The sequence below is a fragment of the Parasteatoda tepidariorum genome, chromosome 6 (genome assembly GCF_982258835.1).
Source record: "Parasteatoda tepidariorum strain Cologne lab strain chromosome 6, Ptep-v5.0, whole genome shotgun sequence".
In the NCBI taxonomy this organism is placed as follows: domain Eukaryota; kingdom Metazoa; phylum Arthropoda; class Arachnida; order Araneae; family Theridiidae; genus Parasteatoda; species Parasteatoda tepidariorum.
This window is the reverse complement of record NC_141760.1, coordinates 19,067,015-19,094,771: the sequence shown is the minus strand read 5'-3', so window position 1 is coordinate 19,094,771 and position 27,757 is coordinate 19,067,015. Positions and strand designations below refer to the sequence as shown.

General features: G+C 29.9%; 2 protein-coding genes across 4 annotated transcripts in view; one reads left to right on the top strand and one right to left on the bottom strand.

The window, feature by feature from the left end:
- The window catches only part of LOC107440233 (uncharacterized), a 513,892-nt gene extending 513,403 nt beyond the window's left edge, over positions 1-489 (top strand). For both annotated transcript variants that reach the window (XM_087165502.1, XM_087165503.1), the window contains one exon: positions 12-489. In XM_087165502.1, the coding sequence (XP_087021628.1) occupies positions 12-208 (197 nt within the window). In that variant the 3' untranslated portion in view covers positions 209-489. The remainder of the gene's footprint in view (positions 1-11) is intronic.
- A 6,279-nt stretch (positions 490-6,768) lies between these two features.
- Positions 6,769-20,419, bottom strand: LOC107440231 (uridine diphosphate glucose pyrophosphatase NUDT14). 2 transcript variants are annotated; one of them, XM_087165500.1, is made up of 5 exons: positions 20,191-20,419; positions 18,265-18,308; positions 13,758-13,822; positions 11,261-11,468; positions 6,769-7,390 (listed from the first exon to the last, which is right to left on the bottom strand). In XM_087165500.1, the coding sequence occupies exons 1-5, from the start codon at positions 20,269-20,271 to the stop codon at positions 7,156-7,158; spliced, it is 633 nt and encodes a 210-aa protein (XP_087021626.1). In that variant the 5' UTR covers positions 20,272-20,419; the 3' UTR covers positions 6,769-7,155. The 2 variants fall into 2 exon arrangements, with proteins under 2 accessions (XP_087021626.1, XP_087021627.1); XM_087165501.1 differs by having other exon boundaries at positions 18,265-18,367; positions 20,191-20,383.
- Positions 20,420-27,757: the final 7,338 nt, after the last annotated feature.

Sequence of the window (27,757 nt, the reverse complement as noted above, 5' to 3'; positions counted from 1 at the left end):
TTTAATTTCAGGGTCCAGCAAAAGAAGTTCATCTGCCCCTGCTCGAAGTCCTGCCTCACCTTTGGGTCGTTCTAATTCCTCAGCCATCAATCAACAACCAGTGTCCAACAGTAGATCCCACAGAAGGGGAGATCGAAATGCGCATAGATCTGACGAAGAAGTAGGATGTACGAGTCTGCTCTGCTGCCGATTGCTGGACTTTTACTGAAGAACTTCTTTTTAAGCAAAATAAATTCACCATTAGTGCCAATTTTTACCATTCTCCGCTCCAGAAAACATAGTTATCTACTTTTGAAATCGGACATTATCAGATTTAAAGAGAAGTAAATAAATGTGTTGAAAACTATATATGGAACATTTATGATAAATAAGCAATGTAAGAATGACTGTTTATAAGTAAAATGAAGAAATCAATTTTGTATTATGGAACTTGATGAGTGAGAAGCTGATTTGTTTATTGATTTGTAATAACAATAAATTTAAAATATTTAATATTAAGACTGTGGTAGTATTAATTTAAAAACAGACAAAACAGAGGGTCGAAAAGTGAAATGTTTAAAAAAAAACTTTTGCTTTTAAAGTAACGGTAATGAAAAATCAATTCAAAATAAAATATGAAAGTTAGTCAACGTCGTGAAAGTTGTATTTTTTGATAAAAATTCTCTCATCTTAATCCCTTTATGTCGTTATATTTTTGACGAAAAAAATGGCCATAAAATTGCTTTTTTTTTATTCAAAAAAATTATATAAAACTAAGTGTATGTATAATCTATGTATTCATTTTAATTTTAAGCTTCAAATAATGATGAGGAGTGCTAACATCTAATTTAAAATAAACTACACATTACAATTAGTCTGGTACTGCCATCTGGTGTATAGATTGTGAAATTAACATGATTCCAAGCATCAAAAATAGATAGTTTCAATATTTTTGACGTGTTACTTTTAAACATTCTAGAGTGGAAATAACACGGGTGAGAAGCATAGGAGGGAGGAAACATCACCCCGTTGATGGGAGTGAGTAGGAAGGGTTTATAATGAGGTACAAAATATGTTGGTACAAATGAGATTCTTGAGATGAGCCTTGGGAAAATTTTTGGTTGAATTTAAAAAAAAAAAAAAAAATGCTAGAAAATTTTTAGAAAGATTGTTCCATAAGGAAGTTCAGTTATATTGATTCCATATTTCATGGAATCAATATAACTGAATTTTCAACAGCATCCAGTTTAAAACTGTATAAAACAGTTTACAGCAAGCAAAACAAGAAAGGTTGTGATTTATGGATGATAAATAAACATTTATTTCAAACAATTTGAGAATGTCCTTGCCTGCTACTAATGACTACTTCACTTCCTAACTATTGTTAATTGCGTTCCTAAGTTAAATGTTTAGTTTTTGAACAGATCAGGCATAAGGAAATATTATAACATACATTTTTAAAGCTTATTTTAACACCTTTTTTAATAACTTATGTCTGTTTAAAAATGATGTTACAATTATGGACTGGAACCTTGCATTTATTTTTATAGATTATTACTATTTCAATGGATTTTGATTTCTATTATTTTTAACATAAATGCTAGTTATTCAAGAATTGTGCAAAATAAAAATAAAAAAAAATTCTTTGTTAAAGAAAAAGTTATTATCAAAAAATTTTAACAATAAAAAAATTTTATTTTCTAAAAATATTTTGAATAAGTTATCGCAACTTTAAAAAAAAACAAAATCTCCAGTGAAAATTCCAAACCGAAAAAAAAAGCTGTGTTCTAGGGAAATTTTAAGCTCTTCGAAAAATCAGATTTGTCTGCAACTTTAATACAGTCAGACAGAGATTATTATTGTAAAAATTAAACATCATCCTAAATGGATTTAACAAAATTTGCAAACTAATAATAAGATTATACACAGAAATTTATGTTGTATTCGTATTTTACACACTCATACTTTAGCTTCGCGAAAAAAAGAAAAAAACAGATGCTTATACAAAGCTCAATCAAGAAATCGGAGAGAAAAATTTAACTTACAGATCATTATATTAAAATAAAATCTTTTAATTTCAAAGGAAGAAATTAATGAAGTTTTAATTTATAGTGTACTGATTTGCACTAATCATGACAAATAAACAATAACCAGAAAAATGGGTATTAAGTTACTGTTTTTCACATCGCTATCAAATTTTTAAAAAAATTAAAGCTGTTCCATATTTTATTTAAAAATAAATAAATAAATAACGATTAAAAACATCTTTCTATTTAATTTTTTTCTGTTCTTGTTTTTTTCTGCTTGTAATTTTTGAACTGGAATTGTAGAAAACTGTACAAAATGTTTCTTTTTTGAAAACATCTATTTTTAACACAATTTATCATTATTATTTATTAAATTAATATTAAATATCTGTTAATTAAATCTCTTTTTTTTTGTGTAGGATCATCTTAGTTCTCTTTAATAATCTGTTTTTTCCTTGTTGCAATATTTAACTTAAGAAAAAATATTAAATTCTTTTGATTTAATTGATCACAGACTTTCAAAAAAACTATTATTGCTTCAACATTTTTTTAAAATTATTATAGCTTCAATTTTTTTTTTAACTTATTTATTATTATCGAAAAATTATGGATCATTATCTTACAACTTCATACGCAGTCACAGCCTTTCTCGAATGTCTTCTGCGCAGAATTTTACTATAAGTCTCATTCTTCTCTTATGTAACTATGAAACAACTGTTTTTAAACCAGTTCTTTCAATTCATTTTTTTTTTAAACTTTTCCTACAACTTTATTACCTCTTTCAATGATTGTTTCCTTTAGTGTATTTCATTCCTCTTTAATAAAAGCATCCTTTCTTTATTTTAATTTATTTCTCTTAATAAAAACATCGTTTCTTTATTTTAATTAATTTAGCTATAGAATTTCAGCTAGATTGCTTTTAAGCGGTGAGCAGACATATTTTTCCAGACCAGAAAATTATCAAAATCCAGGTTAGCACCACAAGAGGTATTTAGTTTCCTTTATATCTGTCCTGTGTCCAGAATCAATTGGAAGCAAATGAATTTGATTGCAAATGTCTCTATCAGAAGATTTTCATGTAATTTTATGAATTCTTTTATGTTGTAACATAGCACTTGGAATGATCATATCAGCTGCCATCACTGTTAGCCATTTTCTGGTATTATTTGATAAACTACTGATATTATTTTACTATTTTTGCCAATGATTTGTCAAAAAAATTCCTCTTCTTTAGCAGGTTTTGCATTTGCGTCCCCTACAAAATTTTAACATCATTTTTTAGACATGATGCATATAGTGCATGCAATTTCTCATAATAAAAAGTTCTTTTTCCACATAATCTTTATCTTTAGTTGGAAAGTGGATGTTAATAAAACTATAATTAAAAAAGGATAATCTTTATCTTGGTGAATTGAAATTAACTAAGAATGGTCTTATTTACTCGCTTAAAATGTTAGCAGACATATTTTTCCAGACCAGACCAAATATATGCCTGCTTTTTAAACTACTGTAAATTATAAACTGCGGTTTTTCTTTTCAATTATTTGTTTTCCTATCCATCTCACTTTTTGCAAAGCTAAACTATCAATTCAGTAATTATCTATTGACTTAATTAGAATCTGCAGTCCTTTATTTCTATATGAAGACATAATATTCCATAATCTAACTCTTAAGACCTTTAAACCTTTTTAAAATCTTCTGCTAGAAGTCACTCAGCGGCTTAAATTACTACTTGAGGTTTTGCAAGAATTGTTTCCTTTACAAGGCAGGATTGTTATTCCTATGTCCAACCACCAAACAGGAAGGCCAGTCTCCTAACATATTAAATCTTGAATACAGACATATAAAAAAATATGATTTTTTTTTTTTTTTTTACCTTTCTTTGGTAATGGTAAAGTTTTTTTTTAAACATTAGACTAGAGAAACATTATCCTTACTCTCATCAAAATAATAACAACAAAGTCCCAGATATACACTGGTTATCATAAATTAAGGAAAATTCACAAAAATCGCGATAACTCAAGAAATTACACATGGAATTTTATGAAACTTACCCACAATATACAACACATAGTAAGGTATTAAACAACATAAAAAGAAATTATCAGACATTAATAGTAGTATAGAAATTAGCACATGTATAAAATAAACAAATTGGAAGTATCGGTTTGCAATAGAAAAAGTACCTTTAATATGGAATATGATTGCCTCTAGAAGCAATACAGCACAAACAGCGATGTGTGATGCTTTCAATTATGCGGTCTATCAGTTCAATAGGAAGTGAGAGCCATTGCTCTTGTAAAGCAGTTGCAAGCGTGGCAAGGGTCTGAGGGGGCGGATTGATGGCAGATACACGCCTCCCTAGAGCATCCCAAACGTGCTCGATAGGATTCAAGTCCGGGGATCGAGCTGGCCACTCCATGCGAGTAATTGTTTCCTGTTGAAGATAATCATCAACAATGCGAGCTCTGTGTGGTCTTGCATTATCGTCCTGTAACAGGAAGCAATCACCAATTGCCCCGGCATATGGGCGCACATAAGCATCAAGGATGTTGTCTCGATAAACCTGAGCATTCACGGTTCCCCTTGGAAAGACATGGAGGTATGTGCGCCCTCCTAAGGATATGCCTCCCCAAACACAGACACTGCCTCTTCCGTATGCATCTCTTTCACGGATGTTTGATGGATGATAACGGGTCCCAGGTTCTCTCCATATCAAATAACGTCTACTGTCACTTTCTAGACTAAACCTGGACTCATCCGTAAAGAGAACAGGCCTCCATTGATCTGACGTCCAGTGGACATGTTGTCGGGCCCACTGCAAACGGTCTCTCCTATGGCGTGATGTGAGCGGCACGCAAATGGCTGGTCGTCTCGCATACAGACCACCTTCGTGGAGCCTTCTGCGCACAGTTGACGTTGACACCAACCTTCCGGTGGCTGCAGCAAGAGAGGATCTAAGATGTGTCGGAGTAGCGGTTCTATTCCTGCGTGCACTTAATGTCAAATATCGGTCATCGGCACTGGTCGTAACAGTTGGCCGTCCTTGACTGAACCTCCTAGATGCCGAATCTGTGGTTTGAAATTGCCTCCAAAGTCTATGAACCACAGATGGACTCACATTTAGCCATCTGGCCACTTCTGATTGACTCTGCCCTGCCTCTAGTCTCCCGATGGCTCTCCATCGTAGTTCTTCAGGCAAATGATGCCTAGAGGTCATTATTACGAATTGGCTATCTCAGATTTTCAATGTCGCAATCACAGTAAAATTTGTGTGCTTTCTCTCAAACTTGGACTTTTATGCTCCAGGCAGATGACGTAAGCCGAGTGCAGCGCCACTAATTTGCATATTGCAATTTTACTCAGCTACTCTTAGTGGACAACATATGCAAATTTTGCACGGTTTGGCTTACTTTTGAAAGAGTTATCGCTATTTTTGTGATTTTTCCTTAATTTATGATAACCAGTGTAGTAATACCTGGGAATATCATTTATGTTAAGCTTTTTTTTTAATAGTCCTTTTTTTAAAAAAAAAAATTACATATATTTTGAACATAAATTATGTTACATATTTTCTTTTATAATCATTTAAATAGTTTAGTCTTTGTTAAAACAAAATTCAATCGACACTTATAAACTAATAAAAGTGAAAAGAAAAAAATTAATTTAAACACACATTCGAAAACTTATGATGAAACGAATTACTTAAAAAAAAAAATTTTAAAGAAAAATTTTCAAAATTTCAAATTTCTTTAAATAAATTTCAAATATTCGGACTAAGTTTTTATTTTGCCCAATATATACAATAAACACGCTAAATTATTTTTATTTTATGACAATATATAAATGACGCAAAATTTTAAAATAATTTAAAATGAATAATTAGAATTTAGCAAATAAAATTCACTTCAGACTTCCTAGAGTTAAAGTCTTTATCAGCAAGCATTGGAAAGTGTTATTTTCACAACAAAATTGGTAAAATAATCAATCGTTCAATAAATTGATCTTAGTCTACTTCATTGCTTTAATGACGCAATATATGTAGAGTCAAAACTTAAAATAATTGTTCATACAAAAACCAAAAAGTTTACTCTGTATTTCATATTTCCATCTGAAAAGTTTCTTCTGACCCCCTTGAAAGACCTGTTGATTAAAAACATCTTAAAGCCGATTAAAAACATCTTAAAGCCCCTTTATTCAGCACCCACTACAAACCTTTTTATCTAAGTGAATCAATTTGAACATTAAAACAATATCATAAGATTTATCAAAATCACGCAAAGAAAATCACACAAAGCAAGATTTCAGAACTTAATTCACTAAAAGATAGTATGATTATAAAAATGATGGAAACTAATGTTATCTTATAAAAATTTCTTAAATATGGAAGTTAATACAAAATAAATACAAACAATGCAAATTCATTAAGATAAAAGAAGAGAAAAAAATCGTAATTTGAAGATTTTTTTTTTTGAAAAAAGTAACTCTTTGCAATAATATAACAAATATTAAAAAAAGAATATATTATGTTTAAAATCATTATTATCTTTGAATTCATCACCTCATGTAAAACCTTAGAAAAAGTATTTTGCTTAAATCGTGAATTTAAACACATTTTATTATTCTTTATTATCTAATAAATAACATAATTTTATGCCTTATTAAATTATAATCTTGAAAAATAAGATCCTAAAATAAACTAACAAGGTATCATATTTTAAACATACTCCCATGATTTAATTGTGTAGTAAACAAAAAAGGATTCATATCAATTTTCATTTATTATTTGAACAACAAACAAATAGAACATATTACACTAGACATACAAAACGATATAAGAAATATTACATCTTTTTGTATAATGAATATTTTCTTATAAATATATCAATAAGAGGTATAATAATTATTAAAATACAAAACTCATCATAAACTCAAATCTGAATAACAATCCACATTTTTAACAACAAAATAAAAAACATTAAAAATTATTTTATATATATATATTTGAACTTTTCAGAAATATTCAAAATAATTTTAATGAACATTTAAACAACTCTTAAAAATAATGCTTTGGCTTGTAAATGGTAAAGTAATGTCTCTTTTTAATATTATTTTACAAATTTTACAATAAACTATAGCTTATTTTTTTTTATATTTTTGATTTCATTTGGTTTTCAAAAAACCACAAGAGAGCAAGAACCATAGTTGCTGGGCGAGGTACAGATTCATCATAAATCAAAGATTTAGCTTCAGGTAAAGTTAATTCTACAACTTCGATATATTCACCTTCATGTCTGTTTCCACCTCCTTCAGAAACTTTCATAGCGTCAGTGACTTCAGCATAATATAAGGTTTGAGTTGAACCAGACACACCAACACCAGATCTAAAAATAATTACAATTTTTAAATTGATGAAAAATTAATTTTTTTCAGGTTTGAAGCTGAGTTTTATTGCATTAAATAGAAATTTAAGTGTACTTCTTTTCTTCAATCTTTTTTTGACAACAGTACACATCAATCACAAATATCAAACATAAGGGGATAGAACGTTCGCCTTCTAACGAGGTGCCCCGGGTCCAAATCTCAACGATGGCTGGTCAATACAAATTCCGCATTTGGCTTGCACCGACCACAGTGCTAGCATAAAATATCCTCAATGGTAGACAGATTATGGGTTAGAGTCCCCTCTGCCATCAGGCTAATCACAGGAGGTTTTCCTCCCATGTAATCCAAATGCAGGTTAATTCCATCAAAAAGTCCTCCACGAAGACAAATTTCTCACAATACTTGATCCAGGAGTTCTCTTGTCTTCTGGATTGGATTCAAAATTATAAGGCTACGGAGTTGAATATTAGTAGCCGTTAACCCAAAAAATTTACTCATCTGCTCAAGGAGAAGTTTAAAATATCAAATATTATGCAATTAATCTAGAAAATAAAGAGAATTCCATTTTTTTTTTAATTTTGCTGTTTATCTTAATTTTTTTTAAAATAAACAGATAATTGGCACAATGCACCCTATACCACACCAAAGCTCAAAAAGTTTTAACACTCATACAGTATTTCGTATTAGAATCATGCAGTGATGAAGAAATTTTGATTAGGCAAAAACCACATTATTATTGAGAAAAAATATCTCATTTTATTTCAGTACAAATTTATAAATATATAACAAATTGGTCTTCCACCTGATTTTTTGAACACAACAAAGGCAGTGAGATGTATATGAAAATGTAACATAACAGAGAATGATAAATTCGAAACTTTGAAGAAAAATGTTTGGGGGGTTGCGCAAAATGAACCAAGAAAATTGACATGTTCTAATGCTACCAAACAGTGTTGTGTTAGCTCTCACAGATAGATTTGGCAATTTTGAAATTTAAGTAAAATTATTAGCCTAAAATTGAAAACTTTAAAATTTAACAGGTGAGAAATAATCGCTAGAGGTACTCTGTTAAACAAGTTAAAACATCAAAAGTAAAACGAAATAGGCAAAGTCTTATTCAAATTTAATGTAGAGGCACATTAAAAATAGAAATCGTTTAAGTGAAAGCGAATTAAATGAATAAATATGTTGGAATATTATTTCAATACGAGAATCGCAAATAAAAGATGTGTGCATAATTTTTCAAGAGCATTATAAACAAACAATTTAAGGAAAATATAATGAAAGTGGAATATTTTGCTTATTTGCTTAAGAATTTTATTTCTTTTAATTGAAAAAAAATTCTCAGCTGAAATTAAGTAAAATTGCATTATAAGCTACCATATTTTGGTATTAGAAAGCTGAAATTTGACTATTTATGGGGAGTATTAAAATTAAATATAACAGATGGGTTTTAACTCATTTTCCCTTTGGCAGAGATGGTAACCTCTTTCACCAAAAACTCAATTCATTTGCAAAAAAAGTAATTACAAAATAATGATTTTTAGAGCAATAAGTGGTAAGATTTTATTCAAAAAAAATGCTTTGCTCAGTATTTTTGATAGTCATGTAAATTCATTACATTTGGCCACATAAGAGAAAAAAATTATGCAAAATAACAAGAAAAATTCCAAAATTGCTATTTTGGCTGTTTAATGAGGGCTAAAAGTAAACCATAAAAAAAATTTCTTTCAAAAATCATAGATATTTTATTTTTAAAAAATATATCTAATTTAGTGTCAAACAATTCAATATATTGAATAACTGTCTCTAAATTAATGGTCCAATATTCTATTTCAATTTTACGAATTTAATGACATTGCCAGAAAAGATATTCAGAAAAAAGACTTCAATAAATCTCTGAACGCATACTAATCTAACAATATTTTATTTATCTAAATATTGCTGCATTTATAAATTAGTATTTGTCTTATTACACTGGCATTTAAAGTTATGAAAAATTTTATATTTGGACGATTACTAGACAGATTTTAATAAAATTTGTTTAAATATTTGTTGATATGATACAAAAATAATAACCATTCAATGATTATGTATCGAAGCTGATATACACATGCATGATCGTGCGTAGCACTGATCAGAGTGAAATGGTATCAAAGACAGATTACAGAATTGAATAAAAGAATGGTTTAATAAGGGGGTAGGACCTTAAGTACAGATATACAGGTCTCACACACTGATTTCACACTGGAAATAAGGCTCCTGTGGCAGTTTGTTGCACTTGTTCAGCAACACTGTAATTAGACACTGGATGGTTCTTAGAGGGGGTTACTTACTGCAATTGCCCTCCCCAAAGTGTTCGAAATGCTCTATTGAGTAGAGGTCTGAAGATCTGGCTGGCCAATCAATTGGGCGAAATCTTCATTTTCCGAATAATGGTTGATCAAAAGTGCACTTTGGGGTGTCGCTTTGTCATCCATTAAAGTGAAATCAGGATCCATTGCACCCCTGATAAGGCGAATATATGCTCACAGACGTCATACCAGCCACAGCACCTCTTTAAAAGACATGGAGGGGCGTGAGGGAATCCAGCATTATGCCTACTCAGACCAACAACCTTGGGCCACCATAATAGTTGATTTCTCAGAGATTAAAAGGCTGGTAGCGGGTCCCTACTTCTCCCCATATGAAAGTATGTTGAGAGTCAGTGGTCAAACTGAAGTGGAGTATGTTTGCCATGCTCCCATCTCTATAATCTATGCACCATCCTAAACGGACTCTTCTGTTGGCAGAAGTTAGCAGGACACAAACAGCAAGTCTTACAAATAGGCCTCTCTCATGAAGTGTTCTAGAAACAATAACCCTTGAAACTTGGATTCCCAGTGTCACATAGAGGACAGAAGAAAGCTGCAGCATCCCTTTTACACCTCGCTGTAATCGCTGGAAAATTAAATTAAATTCTCTGCAAATCTGGATTTGAAATTATCCTTCTTCCAGTCTCCCCACAATTCACCAACTCATTTTCTCATCTTAACGTTGGTGGTTACTCATTTTTGTTGTTTGAAATTAAATTTAAAAAATCATTTAAGATTGCTGCCAAAAAACACAAAATGTGGGAGCAAACAAATGCAGATTTTGCAAATAGTGCAAGGAAATTCTCCACTAGCTCCACTCACACATACATATCCGCTTAAGTATTTGACACACAAGATTTACATCTTTCTTTAAAAATAGTAGTTTTACATTTCACTCAATACATTACATTTACAGTTTGACATTTTGCTTTTGTTTTGAAGCAGTAGCTTTACCCTCTCTCTCTAAATTTTGAACACCAGTGTAGATTTATAAATGCCACTAACTATACTTTGATACAATAAAAACTTTGATAAGATCCCTTTTTGAATTAGTAAAATATTAAGATTTTGCTTTAACAAATGTTTTATTCTTAAAATGAAAAATTCTTATACTCTTAAGTTGCTTTGACTTTTTTGCAATTTTTTTGTAATTTGATTCAATGTTCTAATAATTGTAATTATATTCAATGTTCTAATAATTAAATTAAATCCTAGTAATGAATCTTACTTCTTAAGAATTGAAAGGTATTTTCTAAATAAAATTTTCAGATTAAAAAAGTTTAATAACATTTGTATTTATTTTAATTAATTATACATATATAGAGCATGAATAACATTGTGTATATAAGAATAACACAATTTCTAGAAATAATAACATCAACAGTGACTCATAAGTTGAAAACTAAATCACTGGTCAACTTAAACAGGTTTCACTGAAGATATTTTAAGCAAAATAATAAATTAAAACAAAAACTTTTTCAAGAAATAATTTTAAAAAAAGCATTGAAAACTAACTTGTAACTTGAAACTTTATGTATGGCAGTCAAAGGACACAAATAACCACATTCTTCTAATATTTCATCCCTAGCTGTTTCAACTAGACTTTGATCTTTATCAACAATTCCAGCACAGAGCTCAATCGTTATTCCCAAACTTGGTGGATACTTTGTAACACTAATTTCATCATCACAGTCCTCAAGTTTAACAGAATTAAAGTACACAGCTGCAAATCAGCAATAAAAATGTAAATATTAGCTTACATGCAAACTCTACTAAAGGAAAACAAAAAAATTTTCAAATTCTAAATAGATATAACTTCCTTGAACAAAATGCGCTAAAAAGCAGCAGAAATTTCAAAAAAAAGAATAAAAGTAGCAATAAAGGAAACGAAGGAAATAAAAATAAAAATATGACCATCAAAGCCAACGTCTTCAGGGGGTACTGGCCCCGGTAGCCATAAAACAAAACCATTTCTATTGAGGGAGAAGCAAATGCCTAAATTAACTCCCTCAGTACCCCGAAGGTTTTGTATAGAAGTCCAGGAAAAAAACATGAAATACAAATAACCAATTTAGCGAAGAAACTCAAACAAAATCATCAGAAAATAAAAACTCACTTAACCAGGTCCAACAGCGATTTCACAAGCAAGCCGACTGAAAAGGATTTGTAATCATAATTTTTTAACTAAGAAAATGATTGAAGAATTCTAGGTTTTTATATATATTTTTTTCCTTTAACAAGGCTCAATTCAAGTCTTAACTGAGCAGCCTCATTCAAGCATTCTATTAATTTGTTATGTATCTTTTTCTTGACTTCCTTTATTTTCTATCTGCGCATTGTAATAGAGGGCGTTGTTTTCTTTAGTTTTTAGTATTTCCTTTTCATTCGGCTTGCTAGTGAAATCGCTGTTTGACCTGGTTGCGTGAATTTTTATTTTCTGATGATTTTGTTTGAGTTTCCTTTCTAAATTGGTTATTTGTATTTCATGTTTTTTTTCTGGACTTCTATAAAAAACCATCGGGGTACTGAGGGAGTTGATTTAGGCATTTGCTTCCCCCTCAATAGAAATGATTTTGTTTTATGGCTACCGGGGCCTGTACCCCCTGAAGACGTCGACTTCGGTGGTCATATTTTTATTTCCTTCGTTTCCTTTATTGCTACTTACATGCAAACATTATTTTATTCTGAAATTTTATAAATAAATATTAACAATCAATAGTAAATATTATTAATATGTGTATCTAAAAATGAAATTTTGAATATTGTGACTTTTTTTTTACCATAAAGTTAAGGTATTGCTTAAAAGTTAAGATAAAGTAAAGAATTGTATTATAAAATTCACAAGAAAAAAAAGTGCTAAACATTTTTTAATTTTGTTATAATCAGCAAATTCTCATAACATAAAATACCAACTGTTATTAGATAGCTGCTTTTACTATTACATTACTAATGGTGTAGGAATAAAACTTAGTTTTACTTGGCAGTGTTAAATTTTAGGAATTTTATTGAAAAATAATGCACAGTAACTCAACCAACTGTTATTGGAATATCCATATGTAGTTTGTGAGAAAAATGTGGACTCCTCTTTTGAATATGAGGTTGTAAAGAAGATATCTCAATGGAGCTTTGACTCTCTGTATATTTGTATATAGACTTGTATATTTGTATATAGAGTTCTTTAGTTTTTTTTTTTTGTTTTTTTTTTTTGTTTATCAGAAATAATAAGTTAGAAGAAAAAAAATTGGAATTTTTCTTGCAAAAATATATTTAAATTAACTAATATGAAAATTTCATAAACATTTTTCACAAAGATGAAATTAAGGTAAATCATGGATCCACGACATAATGGAATCAACAGTCCGTATATAATCCATATATAACCATGAGAATGAGCATTTTTCAAGAGATTTAAATCACCACATAAAACTATAAGGTTTAAAACTATAAACTTATAGGAAAACCAATTTTTTACAACAAATAAAGTGCAATATTTACAAATAATGTATTTTAAACATTTACAAATAATAATTAAACAATTAATTGCAATATATATATATATATATATATATATATATATATATATATATATATATATATATATATATATATATATATATATATATATATATATATATATATATATATATATATTATTATTATTATTGTTTTTTTTTTTTTTTTTTACAGTGAAGATTTTTAAATTTCTGAGGGGTCTGATTTAAATATTCATTTCTAATTTTCTTAAAAAAAGCCAGACATCATTACATTATATTAAAACAACAGTTTATAAACACTTTCATTGAATAGATACAGGGTCAACAGCCGATACAGAATAACAAAAATAATATAATCAAATGCAATAACATTATTACATGATGCATACATTCAGTTCTTTATTTAAAATTAACATATATAATAACAAAAAACATGTAATTACAATACTAATGATATTATTTATTTTAAAGGCATTTTTATCAACAAAAAAACAGCAAACTAAAAAAATTTATCATACCAGGCCTAAACTGCTTCACAAAAAGAAGGACTTGCCTTGACACATTGAATATGACAATACCAACACTGTTGAAATAAATAAAATCCAGTTAATTGCCTTGGTAGGAAGGGAAAAAAACACAATAAACTTCAAATATCACATTATTTAAACACAGGGATAAGATTAGCCAAAAGGCAAAAAAGCTGAATTTCCACGATAGTAAATTTTACGCAAGCGCAACCCTTTAATAATAAATTCCAGACAGTTTAAGGTAATAAATAATGTGCTGACATACAATTGTGTACTAATCTATTATTACATAAATGATTACATTGATACTTAACATTTACTGAAAATAAAAATTACCAATTGAAAAAATAAAGCTGGAATTGAAAAATAAAGCTACCTCAGTTCACATGAGAGACAATTATTACTTGAAAAACTACCTGGTTTAGCAAATAAAAACTACTGAGAATTTACATTAATATTTCATTTCTTTTAATAAATACTGTTATGTGATTCATAGCAAATACATCAATACAAAAAGGCGTAAATACGAATCACAATATCGGATTTTTAAATCTCGTAAATAAGAATCGCAACATACAATATTCAAATCGCGTGAATAAGAATCGCAACACACAAATATGAAAAGCTTTGTTTGATATTAAAATTGTGTGAATAAGATCAAGATATTAGCAGATTCCAGGCTTGGGACCTCAGAAGGCTTGTCAGAAGCAGCGTCGTTTGAACTACAAAAATCAGATCTATCTGGAGGGCGGGTAAAAAATTCGGAAAATCTTATCTGTTGCGAGTAAATGGAGACAAAATAGCTAAAATTAGTAAAAATGAGAAAGGATTGATAGCTATGTAGTTTGAATCTTCTGTTTCTCTTTGAAAATCGGTGAATTTTCTGAAAAAGCGGAATACTTATTAAAAAAAGTGAAATTTTTAGAAAAATCTGAATTTTTGATAAAAAAAGCTGAAATTCAAGAGATAAAAGTGAAAAATGGGGAAATCCGCTAAAAAGCGGAAAAATCTCATCCCTGTAAACAGTATGACAGCTAGCTTTGTAAAATGAAATATAATTATGATTAAATAAGTGACAAATATTAAGTTAAAAAAAATTTAATATTTTTATATTACTTGAGTAACAAAACATTTTACTCATAAAATAAACTAGACTCCAACAAATATCTTACATGTCATGGAATTTATATTTTCAGCAGTAATATGAACTGAAATATAAAAAAAATTAAAATATCAAAACTACTTTTTTTATTATAATTAAAAAATCATAAATGTCACTAAAAGGCCCTAACTGAAGAAGGGGACCTGTAGTTAATAATTTATTATCTGCTGCATTCCCATCTTTAGAGATATTGTTTTGAAAAACGTAACAAACAACAACAAAAAAGACTAAGTGTAATATAGTAATTTTTTGCTATATATTTTTAGTATTCAGAAATGAAAGGAATAATTGATTTAATCTTTTTCATTAAATTTTAAAAGCCTTCACTACTAAAACACTGAGAACTGAAAAAATTAATGAAGTATATTATCAATGGGACAAAAAGGTTATTTGTCTAATGTGAAGCATTTCCACAACACTTTGAAGGCCCTACATCAGAGATATTCAATAAAGAACTTTAGTTTAATAAATTTAAAATTTCAATTTCTCTTTTTTTTTTAAAAATATTTTTAATGTTGAAAATCTGAAAACTTTGCTTTACACTTTATTTAATACTAGATACATGAAATAACAAAGGACCAAGACACAGTGTTTTCACTACAGCGCGAGAACGCGAGAATCTCGCATATTTTTTTCTTTTCTCGCATTAAAAAATGATTACCGCGAGAAATTCGCGCATTCTATAAACCAATTTCAAAATTCGCGAATTTCTCGCATTTTGAAAAAAATTTCTCATTGCGCCATTTAGAATAAAATCCGTTACATTTTTCTTCCTGGATCTTTCATTATTTTCAACATCTGCCCATTATCTAGCTTCCCTATTTACCAGTATTGTTCAGAACCTTTAAGAACAACAGAACACCATCCCTCCAAACCACGAAACCTCTTTCAGAACGCATTTCTCTGCAACCACGTGTTTACCGTAGTTAAGGTTTCTCCATGTAAGGAGTTCAAATTTTTTGCCCATTAATGTAAAATGGACAAATACCTTGTAAAGGCAATATCTTCTACTCCGAAACGGACAAATGAAAATGAAACAAACGTGGGTAGAAACGATCAAAACGAAACAAACACTCATTTGAGCAACCTAATGAGAATAGCTGATGAAAAAGTAGATGTAGAACATTTTGCATATGATGATGCAGCAAAAATATTCAATGCTTTAAAAATTAGAAGATGTTAAAAATGTATTATAATTAACGAAATTATTTTTTTTTCAAGTCTCTTTGTGCTTTATATTTTTAGAAATCTCACTTAACTTTTTGAAATCTCACCCTGTTTTTGAGAAAGGGTGAGAAATTCTCACCCATTTTTTTTCTGCGATGAAAACACTGAAGACAGCAGTTTTGAAGACAAAATTCTCATTTCTGTTACAGAAATCAAAATTAAAAAATAAGATATGAACATTTTAACCCATAATATATATATATATATAATTATAGCACGACTGGACTCTTAATGCTCAAACTTTTGTACTGTAAGTTGAAAATGTAATAAATTAATTTAAAAGGAAAAAAAATTTAAAGTTTTTCATGCTTAAAAAAGAAATTTGAAAGAAAAAAAAATCATGAAATCTCAATAAATAAGCAAAAATCTCAAGATATCCTAAGATATTCATTTCCTTAGAAGCAACGCAAAATGTTTTTGTAACGTTTATTAACAGGTCAGTCAGTGTATAAAATTTTTTGGTAGAATTCAAAATTTTCTGTTGAATATCAACTAAACAGTTTGAAACAAAATGACTTGTCAGAATTTCATCCTAACATTTAATTGCTTTAAATCTCAGTCAATATCTGTTGCATCAGCAAAGAGGTCTTTCTCAAAGTTATTAATTTTAAATTAATAGTTTCCTCTACCTTTAAGCTCTTTCTACTGGTGGGTATATTCCTTCTTTAAGAACAGAAATTCAATATTTATTATGAAATGTAAAGAGTAGAAGACAACGTATTTAAATAGATATTGGGACTATTCAGAACAACTTTTGATCCATTTCTTATGCTTCAAAGTTATAAATCGACAGAAGTGTGCAAAACAAAGGTTATGATTATAATTTCTTATAACTCCATCACTTAGTTTTTCTCTTTTTTGCATAACATTATTGTTTGAATATTACATATATGTCATGGTGAGCCGTCATGGCGCAAAGGATAGGGCGTTCACCTTCCAATGAGGTGAAACACGTTCGAATCCCACCAATGGCTGGTCGATGCGAATTTGCATTCGGCTTGCACCGACCACAGTGCTGACATGAAATATCCTCAGTGGTAGACGGATCATGGGTTAGAGTCCCTTAGCCGTCAAGATAACTGTGGGGGCTCTCGTGATCTCCTTTCCATGTAAAGCAAATATGGGTTAGTTTCATTAAAAAGTCCTCTACGAAGGCAAATTTCTCCCAATACTTGATCCAGGAGTTCTCTTGTCTTCTGGATTGGGTTCAAACTTACAAGGCTACAGAGTTAAACATTAGTAGTCATAAACCCAAAAATTGAGTCGGCTGTTCAACAACTGTTATAAAATTTAAAAATATATGTCTTGGTTAGGCACCAATCATAATGCTTTCCAGCAAAGGGTTGAACCTGACACAAAATCTGCAGATGAATAATAAATAAGTTAGATGCCATGAATAAATTGGTGAAGACCTAAGAGGGCCTTATTCCTTAATCTCATAACCATACTTAGCCATTATAACATACACTAACACTCAAATGTCATTAGCAGAAAATTCGACACCATCATGGAATATGCTTCACTATTAACTAAAAAAGAAAACAAAAATTAGTTTCTTCAAAAAAAGTTTGCCTTTTTCGAATTCTCGAGAAAGAATAAAAAATATTCATTTTTACGCTTGTTCCATCTAAGAAAAACGCAATTTAAAATAATATTCACATGGTTTTTACTTGAGCAACTTTAGATCACACATCATGTTTCGTAGTTTCCCAATTTTTTATCAACTATTGTGTTTCGTGTTCACAAGTTTTAAAAGTCATAAGATCCGTTTCAAGTGACTTAAAAAACAAATAACAAGATTCATATTCACGCAATCAAACATTGAGAGAAACATTTAAAATCTAACATCAAGATTCGTATATATGCGATTTTAAAATTTAATTTCAAGATTCTTACTCACCTGATTTAAAAATCACATAAAAGTTATATAAATACTTAGAAAAAGTCATTAAAGATGACTTTGGAAAAGAAAAGCGTTTTTTTTTTTTTTTTTTAAAGTCTGATTTTTTAAATTTTTTTTTAGAAAAGTCTAGCTATTTTTCTAACTTGTTATAATTACTTAAATAAAAATAGCCTATAACAAAAAAAATTAACTTATAATATCCTTACCTATCATGGATACGCATTAAATCCCAAGTTCTCTTTTTCCCATCCTAAAATGAACATTTAAAAGTATTATCTCAAAGTAGAAAACTTATATACCAACAAGCTCCTGAAAAAATATGAATATTACAACTCAGTTAAACATTTTTAAATTAACTATCATTGGTAAGATTTACAATTTAATATAGATGATATAAAATAGTAACATAGATATTACATATAGAATTTACAGGATATATACTTTTAGTACATTTAGAATTTAATATAGATAAGGTAAAATGGTTAACATTTTAAATAGTAACCCGTATGTGTCAACATTTATATATTTTTAATTTTCTGTAAGCAGAAAAGAGTATTTCTTGAATAAATCTTCCGTATCCTGATTTTTGGCAAAATAATCGCCAAGTCTTGGCAACTTTCGGACAGCGGCCCACGAGAAACAGGGTGGCCACTCAAATCAGATTTCAAATTTCCCTGATTTTTCCAGGTTTTCCAGATAAAAATCTTAAAATTTTCAGGTTTTAGTTTCTTTATTCTAATAAGTGTAGGATGTGGGTACAAGAAAAGTGTCTAAATTATAAAATATTTTATTCAAAATGTTAATTTTTTTTAATATATCTTGAAAAAAAGAATTTATTTTGATAATTTGGCAAAATTTTTTATTCATTTTTTAATGTTTCGGTACAAAATTTTGAATTAAAAATCATATACTGACCAACAAAAGAGTAAAATTAAATACTAGTATATAGTCAGTTCTTAAAAAAAAACTTTTTTTTAAATTAAAATATGTTATAAAAGGTTAAAATGAAATAGAAAAATTAGCATTAATGCAATAATTGTAACAATTTGTCAATAAACATTGCTGTTAGCGATTGTAAAAAAAAATATGTGATTGGTTGGTTTGCTGAGAAAAAATAATTCTCAGATGTCTTTTAATGGGAATACAAAAGCTTTCAGAAAAAGAGTGCAATATAAAATCTATTATTATTATTTTATAACCAACTAATTTTTGAAGAATTTTATAAAGTTAAAAATACAAAAACATTTTGTCAAAATGGAAAAAAATTACAACGAAAGCATTAGAACAAACTTAAGCCAGAAATGGATTTAGACCAAGGACAGAATTTAAAAACAGAAGCTAATATCCTAATCCCTTCTTCCACCTGACCCACAATCTTTCCTAAATTGCACACTCCATAGCTGTCAAAGGTTTCCACATTCGTTTAGCAACAGTGGGAGAATTTTATGTGACATTCTAGTTTCACAGAGCTGTAATGGAGCAAATTTTGATGCAAGCAAAATATTGCTAAATTGATGATATTTCAACTGCTTGGAGAAAGTGGGAAAAAAAGTGGGTATAATGGATGAAATAATTTAAATTAAGAAAATTAGTAAATAATTTAAATTAGTGAAATTAAAAAAATGTCCAGTTTTTCTTTAAAATGCCCTTATTTTTCCAGGTTTCTTCCAGTATAAAAATATTCCCTGATAATTCCAGGTTTTCAAGGTTTTCCAGGTGGGTGGCCACCTTGAGAAACTTAAAAAAAAAAAAAAAAATAACAGAAAGGGACCAACTCGAAAGGTATTACTCGCAGCCATCTCCAAGCAAACATCTACGTTGTTTTCTTTTGTTTTGTTTTTTAAATTTGCAAGTTTAAAAACTATTTGGTACCTTGACGACAGATCACGATATGAAAATATCCCAAGCCGCTGTTAAAATTTCCTCGAATGTTACGAATTGTCAAAGTCTAAGAGTCCTATGCTTAGCTAAATGAAAAATACTTATGTAAAGATTAATTAATAGTGTGAAGTAGTTCAGTTTAACGTCTCAATCACTAAGTTTTAAAACCGTTTTTCTTTATAGCAAGAGGATAAATAAACAAAACATAAATTGAGAACAAATAAAATAATTGCACATTAAAAAATAATTACTTGTTCAAATTCCATTCGCGATGGCCTCATATAAAATGAATCAGTACAATCAACTATCCTAACGTTTTTTATTTTTTCCATGATTCTAGAATTACTATCAGATTACTATATGATTAATTACTAATAAAATTTACTTTACAAAAATTGAACCAAAAACTTAAAAGAGGAACTGATCATAACACAATGATAGATTGATTGAAGGATCGTTATTTCCGGTTAGAGGTGTTTAGCCACCCAAAAGGAAGTTTCGTATGAATGACAAAGTCAACAACAAAGCTAAATTAGGTAAATAAAGCATCATAGGTTTCGATTTCAAAGATAATTTATTTTTGCTGATTTTTTTTTCTTTGCTTTTACGCAAACTGCTTTGATCGTTTTGTAATTTTCCCCTTTTATTAGAGATTTTTTTAAGGCAATTGTTTTGTAAAATGAGAAATTATCCGTGAAAAGGCCTTTTCTATACTTTATCTAAAAAAATTGGTAAAATTTAGAGAATTAAAGGAAGAATTAAGAAGTATAGTTCGAATTCAAATGACGAATTTTATTTTAATGTTTAAGGATTTGAATAAGAAATGCTGACGTGCGGCTCGGTGGTCTAGGGCCATGGTCTAGGGGTATGATTCTTGGATTAGGTGAGCGAGATCCCGGTCGTGCCCGAAGGTTATATCATTTTGAATCTGATACGATCTAGCATGCGTTTAAAGAAATATTGCACGAAACAATTAGAGAAAAAGTACACGTTATTTCACGTTATCGTGTTTAATAAAAGCAAAGGATTTTCAAGAAATGACATATTTTTGACATTTTAAAATAAAACATAAAAATACGATGGTGGATAATATTTTTCATAATACTAATAAAATAAAAATGTGCATACCTTGCGTGCATGTGGCTCGTTGATCTAGGGGTATGATTTTCGCTTAGGGTACTCTCGCACTTCGAATGAACCGAATGAGATTTTTTTAATGCAATTGTTTTATGAAATGAGAAATTATCCATGAAAAGGCCTTTTCTATACTTTATCTAAAAAAATTGGTAAAATTTAGAGAAATAAGAGAAGAATTTATGGCAAAGTATAGTTCGAATTCTGATGACAATTTTTAATTTAATATTTAAGTATTTGAATAAGAAATGTTGACGTGCGTAGAATATAGAGGGGCTCCCCTCGATATTCTTTGTCTGTAGCACCCTCCTTATTCTCCTGATCCAACACCAGCGAATTCTTACCTATCTCTAAGGCTGAAAATAAAATTAAAGGGACACCGTTCAGATGAGGTGATCGAAAATGCGACAAAACAACTGAGGACCATTTAAAAAATGGATTCCAGACAGGGCCTGATTATCGCCTAGGCCCAATAGGCACGGGACTAGGGCCCACACTTTCTGGGAGTCCACAAAAATTAGTAAAAAGTCCGCAATATTACTATTTTTTTAATTACTGAAAGAAACAGTTTTTCTAAAAAAAAATGCATTTTTTAATTTAAAATTTTCGTTATATTGTGATAAACCAAACTCGTGTAAACATTGCACGATTCAAATTCGAAAGTACAGCTGAATTTGAATTTGTGCAATTTTGACGTCAACGGCTTAAGTGAATGAACTGAATATGAATTTTAATTTTTTTTAAAAAGTGTTATATTCAAATAAATTATTATTTAAATGTGTTTTTAATTTTCCATGAGTAGCTATAATTTTGGCACTTTTGGATATTTTTACGTGCATTTTTTAATAAAAACTATAATTAATAATGATAATTATAATTATAATTACCTTAGCATACATGCTGAACTTGTAGTTAAATCTAATGAAAAGTTGACTGACTTTGTGTTGGTTTAAGTACTAAATAAAAAAAATAATTACAGCTTACAAAAATAAAGTGATTCAGCTAATAAGTGACTTTTAGCAATGATCACTGATTTCAATTGTTTGTGGTCACCAAACTATTTGTATTTTGACACAACATTGTGTTGTTGTTTTATATTTTGCTTTAATGTATATATGCGTAAACTTTATCTTAGAAAAATAATCTTCAATTTTCTGTTTTCAAAATTTATTTGAATGTTTCTCTTGAATCATGCAGTTTAATAGATTCCTTTTTATTGTTAGGACTATTCATCAGTAATTTAATTTCAAAATATTTTGGAAGGGACCTGGAAAATTTGGTGGGCCTGATTTTGTCTTGATCGGTCCCTGATTCCAGGAGTGTTCTGAAGAGTCATAGAAACGTTGAAAGAAGTGTGTGTTTGCAAGAGGAAAATACTTTGAAGGCCAATAAAGTAAAATTGTTGTTCTATTGTAAAAAAAAAGGGGGGGGGGGAATATTTAACAAATAAAAATATGCAGCGTTATTTTTTTTTTTCCTTTTAAAAAAAATTCTTTTTCACTAGGAAGCATCAATTCAAATAGAAAGTTTTTTGCTCCTGATTTTTAACATCTTGGCGCACAGGCAAATTGCCTAAAAATTGGAAAAACTCAACTATTGTCCCTTGTCCCTGTTCTCAAGCCAGGCAAAAAAGCCAGCAATTGCAAAAGCTATAGACCTATCTCACTAACCAGCATCCTTTGCAAAACAATGGAAAATATCATCCATACCAGATTGATGAAATGGCTGACCGAGAAAAAGACCGAACATTTTTATCAAACTGTATACAGAGCTAATTAGCTCTGTATGCTCTACAGTTGATCAACTTTTTTACCTATGCCAGTCTATAATTGATGACTTCCAAGAAAAGCCTAGCAGAAAAACAACCGCGGTTTTCTTAGACCTCTCTGCTGCTTTTGACAGAGTTTGGTGGCAGAAACTAATTGGAATTATCTACAAAGAGGATATTGTGTCTAACTGCCTCATCTGGATCAACGATTTCTTAAGAGGAAGGAAATTTTGAGTTAAAGTAAATGGATCCTTTTCAAAAACTCATCGAACTTGGGCAGGTGTCCCTCGTGACATCCAACTTTCCCAAAGAATTCTAAATCAGTGCACGGAAGGTATTGAGAGTTGGTTTAAAGAGCTTAAGATCACTGTAAATCCTGATAAAACAAATTTTTGCATTTTCTCGACTGATAGGAAAAATAGAGGTAATTTTAATCTTACTATAAACCTATTTAGCTCTGCAACCCAACGCACTAAGCATCCAACATACCTCGGCCTCACCCTTGATGATGAACTAAGATTTTCACAACACCTTGAGCAGATCTCTAACAAGGCCTTAAAACGACTTAACATCTTAGAAAGGCTGTGCGGTGAATCTTGGGGCTCAAGACCAGCAACTCTTCTTAATGCTTATACCTCGCTCGTTAGACCAGTTCTTGAATATGCTGCTCCCATTTGGGACCGACCTCATCTTCTTCAAAAGGCAAAATCGACACTGTACAGTACAGAGCATCAAAAATCATCATTGGTGCTGTCTCATCCACAAATAATTGTAAAGCTGAATCTGAATGCGGCCTAACTCCTCTACAAAGTAGAAGAAAACTGGCAACTATAACGTTCACAAATAAAATTAGAAGCGTAACAGATTTCCATATCTCAAATAAAACTTTTAAGGCATGGAATGGTAAAACCAGGTTAAAACGGTCTTCTACACTTCAGTTTGACAAAGAAACTAGAATGGAAATCAACTTCACGAGGATCGTACATATGTTCAAGAACCCTCTTTCCCCATCAGTCCCTCACCTAAGGTAACAATAAATTTAAACCTTCTCCAGCCCTGCACGAAAAAAAATCATCTGCAGTGATTAAGGAGAAAGGTCTGCACACCATCCGTGAGCTCTCAAATTCGACTCAAAATATGGCCATCGCTTTTACAGATGGCTCTTCAGACTCTAGTCTTGACCGAGGTGGTGCTGGCAAAATTTCTGTCGGTAAAATTGCTTCAAACTACACCTGCGAGCTGGTAGCTATAAAGCAGGCTTTGAACCTCTACTGCTCCAAGGCAATCCAAAATTCTAATGGATTTTTGTTATTCTCGGACTCTCGCTCTGCCCTCCAGGCTATTTTAATAGGAGACTTCCAACTTACCAACTGATCTTAAACGAAATAACCACGACCCAAAGAGCTTGTATCCTTCAATGGATACCAGCACACGTCGATATCGATGGTAATGAGAAAGCTGATATCCTGGCCAAGGAAGCCCGAGATAACTCCCAACTTTCCAACAGCCTGAACCTAACTGATGCGATAGCCAGCCGCAGACTACTTTCTGCTACCTCTCAGAAGCGCTCCATCCCTGACCTAAACTGTGATCGAGCCATTTCCACAACCATAGCTAGATTGAGAACTAAACACTATAAGGGAATGAAAATATCTCCTGATGGCCATCGAAGCTACAGAAGTTGTTCTTGGCATCAACACCGAACTTTGTCTTTGATTACCCAGCCATATTGGCGAAGCTCTTCAGGATCCATCTGGATCCCCCGCAGCAACTCCTCTATTCCATAGAGATTATTGATGTGGCCAAAGCTGTTTTAGATACTTTTGGACAAATTTAATTTTCCTTGCACTTCTGGACAAGACAACAACAACAATTCAAATAGAATTCATTGCATAAGAATAATATCAGTAATTGACAATACATATTTTTTCTAGGCAATATGCCGAGTGAATGCTTATCAGTGTCGATAGTGATTGGTTTTTCTGAATAAAATTTGATAAATAATATGCCACATAATAATAAAAATAATACCGTATTATTCAAAAAAATAGTAGCTTTTAAGTTTTCTTTAGAAATTTGTTTGTGAAATTACTCCAAGCAATTTCAAACCCGTAAGCATTTTATTACTCTATGTATAACTTTTTACATAGGTTGGAATAGCATATATTTCTCTATAACTAAATGTAAAATATGGAGTCTAAATGGAATAGTGTGTATTATTGTATTTTAAAAAATACAATGGCACAATGTATTTCATTAACCCACTGACGGTTTTGATATTTTAATTTTGACTTCTTCCAAATGGTTACAATATCTAGAAACTGCTGTTCCTGAAATAGCCGCTTGCATTTTCTAAGAACCCTTGTCAAACGGTAACAGATAATTCCTACCCCCCTCTAATGGAAAATGGTGTTTGAAAGGCCATTTTTCTCCTATTATTTACTTGACAAGTGGGGTGGTTTACTTTTTGAGGTGTTGTAATTATAGACTGTCCGCACTATCCCCTTTGCTCAGGTCATTTTAGACATGAAAGAAATACTTTTCCAATCTGTTTGAAAATATTTCATTTGAGCTGTGATTCAGTATAGCAGTGGCGTGCCAACTTTTTTTTGACTGGGGGGGGGGGGGGGGCGAGCCAATGCAAAGTCATAAGCTTTGCTTGATTTAATATTTTAAAGTTAGTTGTATTATTTTAATATTGTAATTTGTCTAATTGTAATTATCTAAACTATTTCCGTTGTTTATGACGACGATGATTTAACTATTACATCCACACCAATTTAGTTAACAAAAAATGATTTATCAATCCGAAACTAATTAAAAAGAAAAAAAGTGTATTAAAATGTAAAAAATTTAATTAATGAATTTTGTAATTTTACTCCTTTAAACTTGTTAATGCTGAGCAATACATTTTGTCGATACATTTTAATCATAATGACATAGAATGGTTTTTCGCTCCTCAAAAACATATTGAATTAAAAATAACTTGTTATTTAAATTTTGATTCCAGCATAGATTTGAATTTAATCATGAATATAAATTTTCAGTTTACAAAAAAATGGAAAATTAACTTTATCATAATTTTAATGATAAGCACAAGGTATAAAAACATTAAAATAAATGAAGGAGTAAAAGAGATTGATTTCTAAAATTAAATCTTATTTTAAAATGACTTTGAATTTTAACAAAGAAAAAAAAATGCAATTTTAAACATATAAATATGCAGTAATTTAATGAAGTAGAATTAACTTTATCATATTAAGTTTTCATGATAAAGGACTAGGGATGAAAAAATTAAAACAAATGAAGGAATTAATTTCCAGCTCGCCATATTTAAATATGTTTCTTATTTACAGAAGTATAATCTAAACACATTATAAAATTATAACCAAAAATTTTATTGTATATTAGAGGCTACGTGCTTTTTTAACTTAACAATGCAATATTAATTTTTGAATTATAGCTATTCGAAACAAAATTGTAGAGCGAAAAAGACTAATGGAAATTTAAAAGAATCTTTCGAAAAACCAAATGATATTGGGAAATTATGTTATATACTTTTAAAATATTTAAAAATTTTCAAGTATAAATTGAATGAAATATATTTAAAGAATTTAAAATGTTCTAACAAAATATAGAAAAAACAATTAACAAAAATATCATTAACATAAGCGTAAAAGCAAAAATCCGATAAAAATGAAATCTAAAAAAATTATTACAACTAAACAAAGACTAAATCTGAAAAATTTGCTGTACTTATTAAAAATTTGTTGTATTATAACATAGTTTTTATTAAGACTTATTATTTTATTAATGAGAATAAAGAGTTACTGGTCACAAAATTAATCACAAAAATTCCCATTTAGCTTAAAAATGTTTGAAAAATAACAAGGACAGAGGAATAGAAATTATTATAGAGAAAATAAAAATCCGAAAAAAAATTATTTTTAAAAATAACTTACAAATAATCAAAGTAAACTACGAAGTTTGAAAATTAAAATGTTCGGAAAAAGCATTTCAATAATACATGACTAAATATAGAAAGTAAATAATGTCAGACAAAAATCGTAATTACTGAGCCAGGTATACCTGCAAAAAATGCATTAAACTATGTCTGACGCACAAAAAAAAAAGGAATAAATTAAAAGATTACTGATCATCATTCATCACTGAACAACCTTAGAATCGTCAGCCCTGTGTATAACAAAAATATTCAAATCGCAAACATAAGAAGGCTCTAACTGCTCTGACTAAATTGTCGAACTGTTTTTTTCCCTTCCAGATTACAGCTATCCCATTATTTTAAGGGTCAAGAATCTGCATACGTTGATTGAAAAAGTTTATTCAAAGCAAGTACGTTTTCGTGGGGGAAATTTCTTGACTCTTAAAATCGTCTACCCTTACACTAATTATTTCGCATATTTAAAGTCAGGTTCCCGAACTATCCGAATTGAGTCCTATGAAAATGCGATTGTTTGATCTAAGAGTGCTCGCTTTGTTTATTTATTTATTTACGCTCAATACATTGTTTGATTTTGCTACAAAACAGAAAACTTTAGCCTCTCGCTAGTTCACGTACATAAATAATTATTACCTGTACTGCACAGAATCAAAAATTAAGAGTGCGTGAGCATGCGAGATATTACAAGAAAGTGCTAAACCTCACCACTCAAGTAACGAAATAACTTTTAAATTTGAACAAAATAATAATTTGTGTTTGCACGGTTTAGCCGTTTCTGTACATGTTCCGTAAATTTTCACATTTAACTGACCAATTAGAATATGAAAAGACAATAGCTTTCTTTTATCTTTGTTTTTATCGCTTTTCTAGTAAAAATAATGTGATGCAAAAAAAAACTAAATATAATTTACTACTAAATGGATATTCAATTATTTTAATAATTCTTTATAAAATT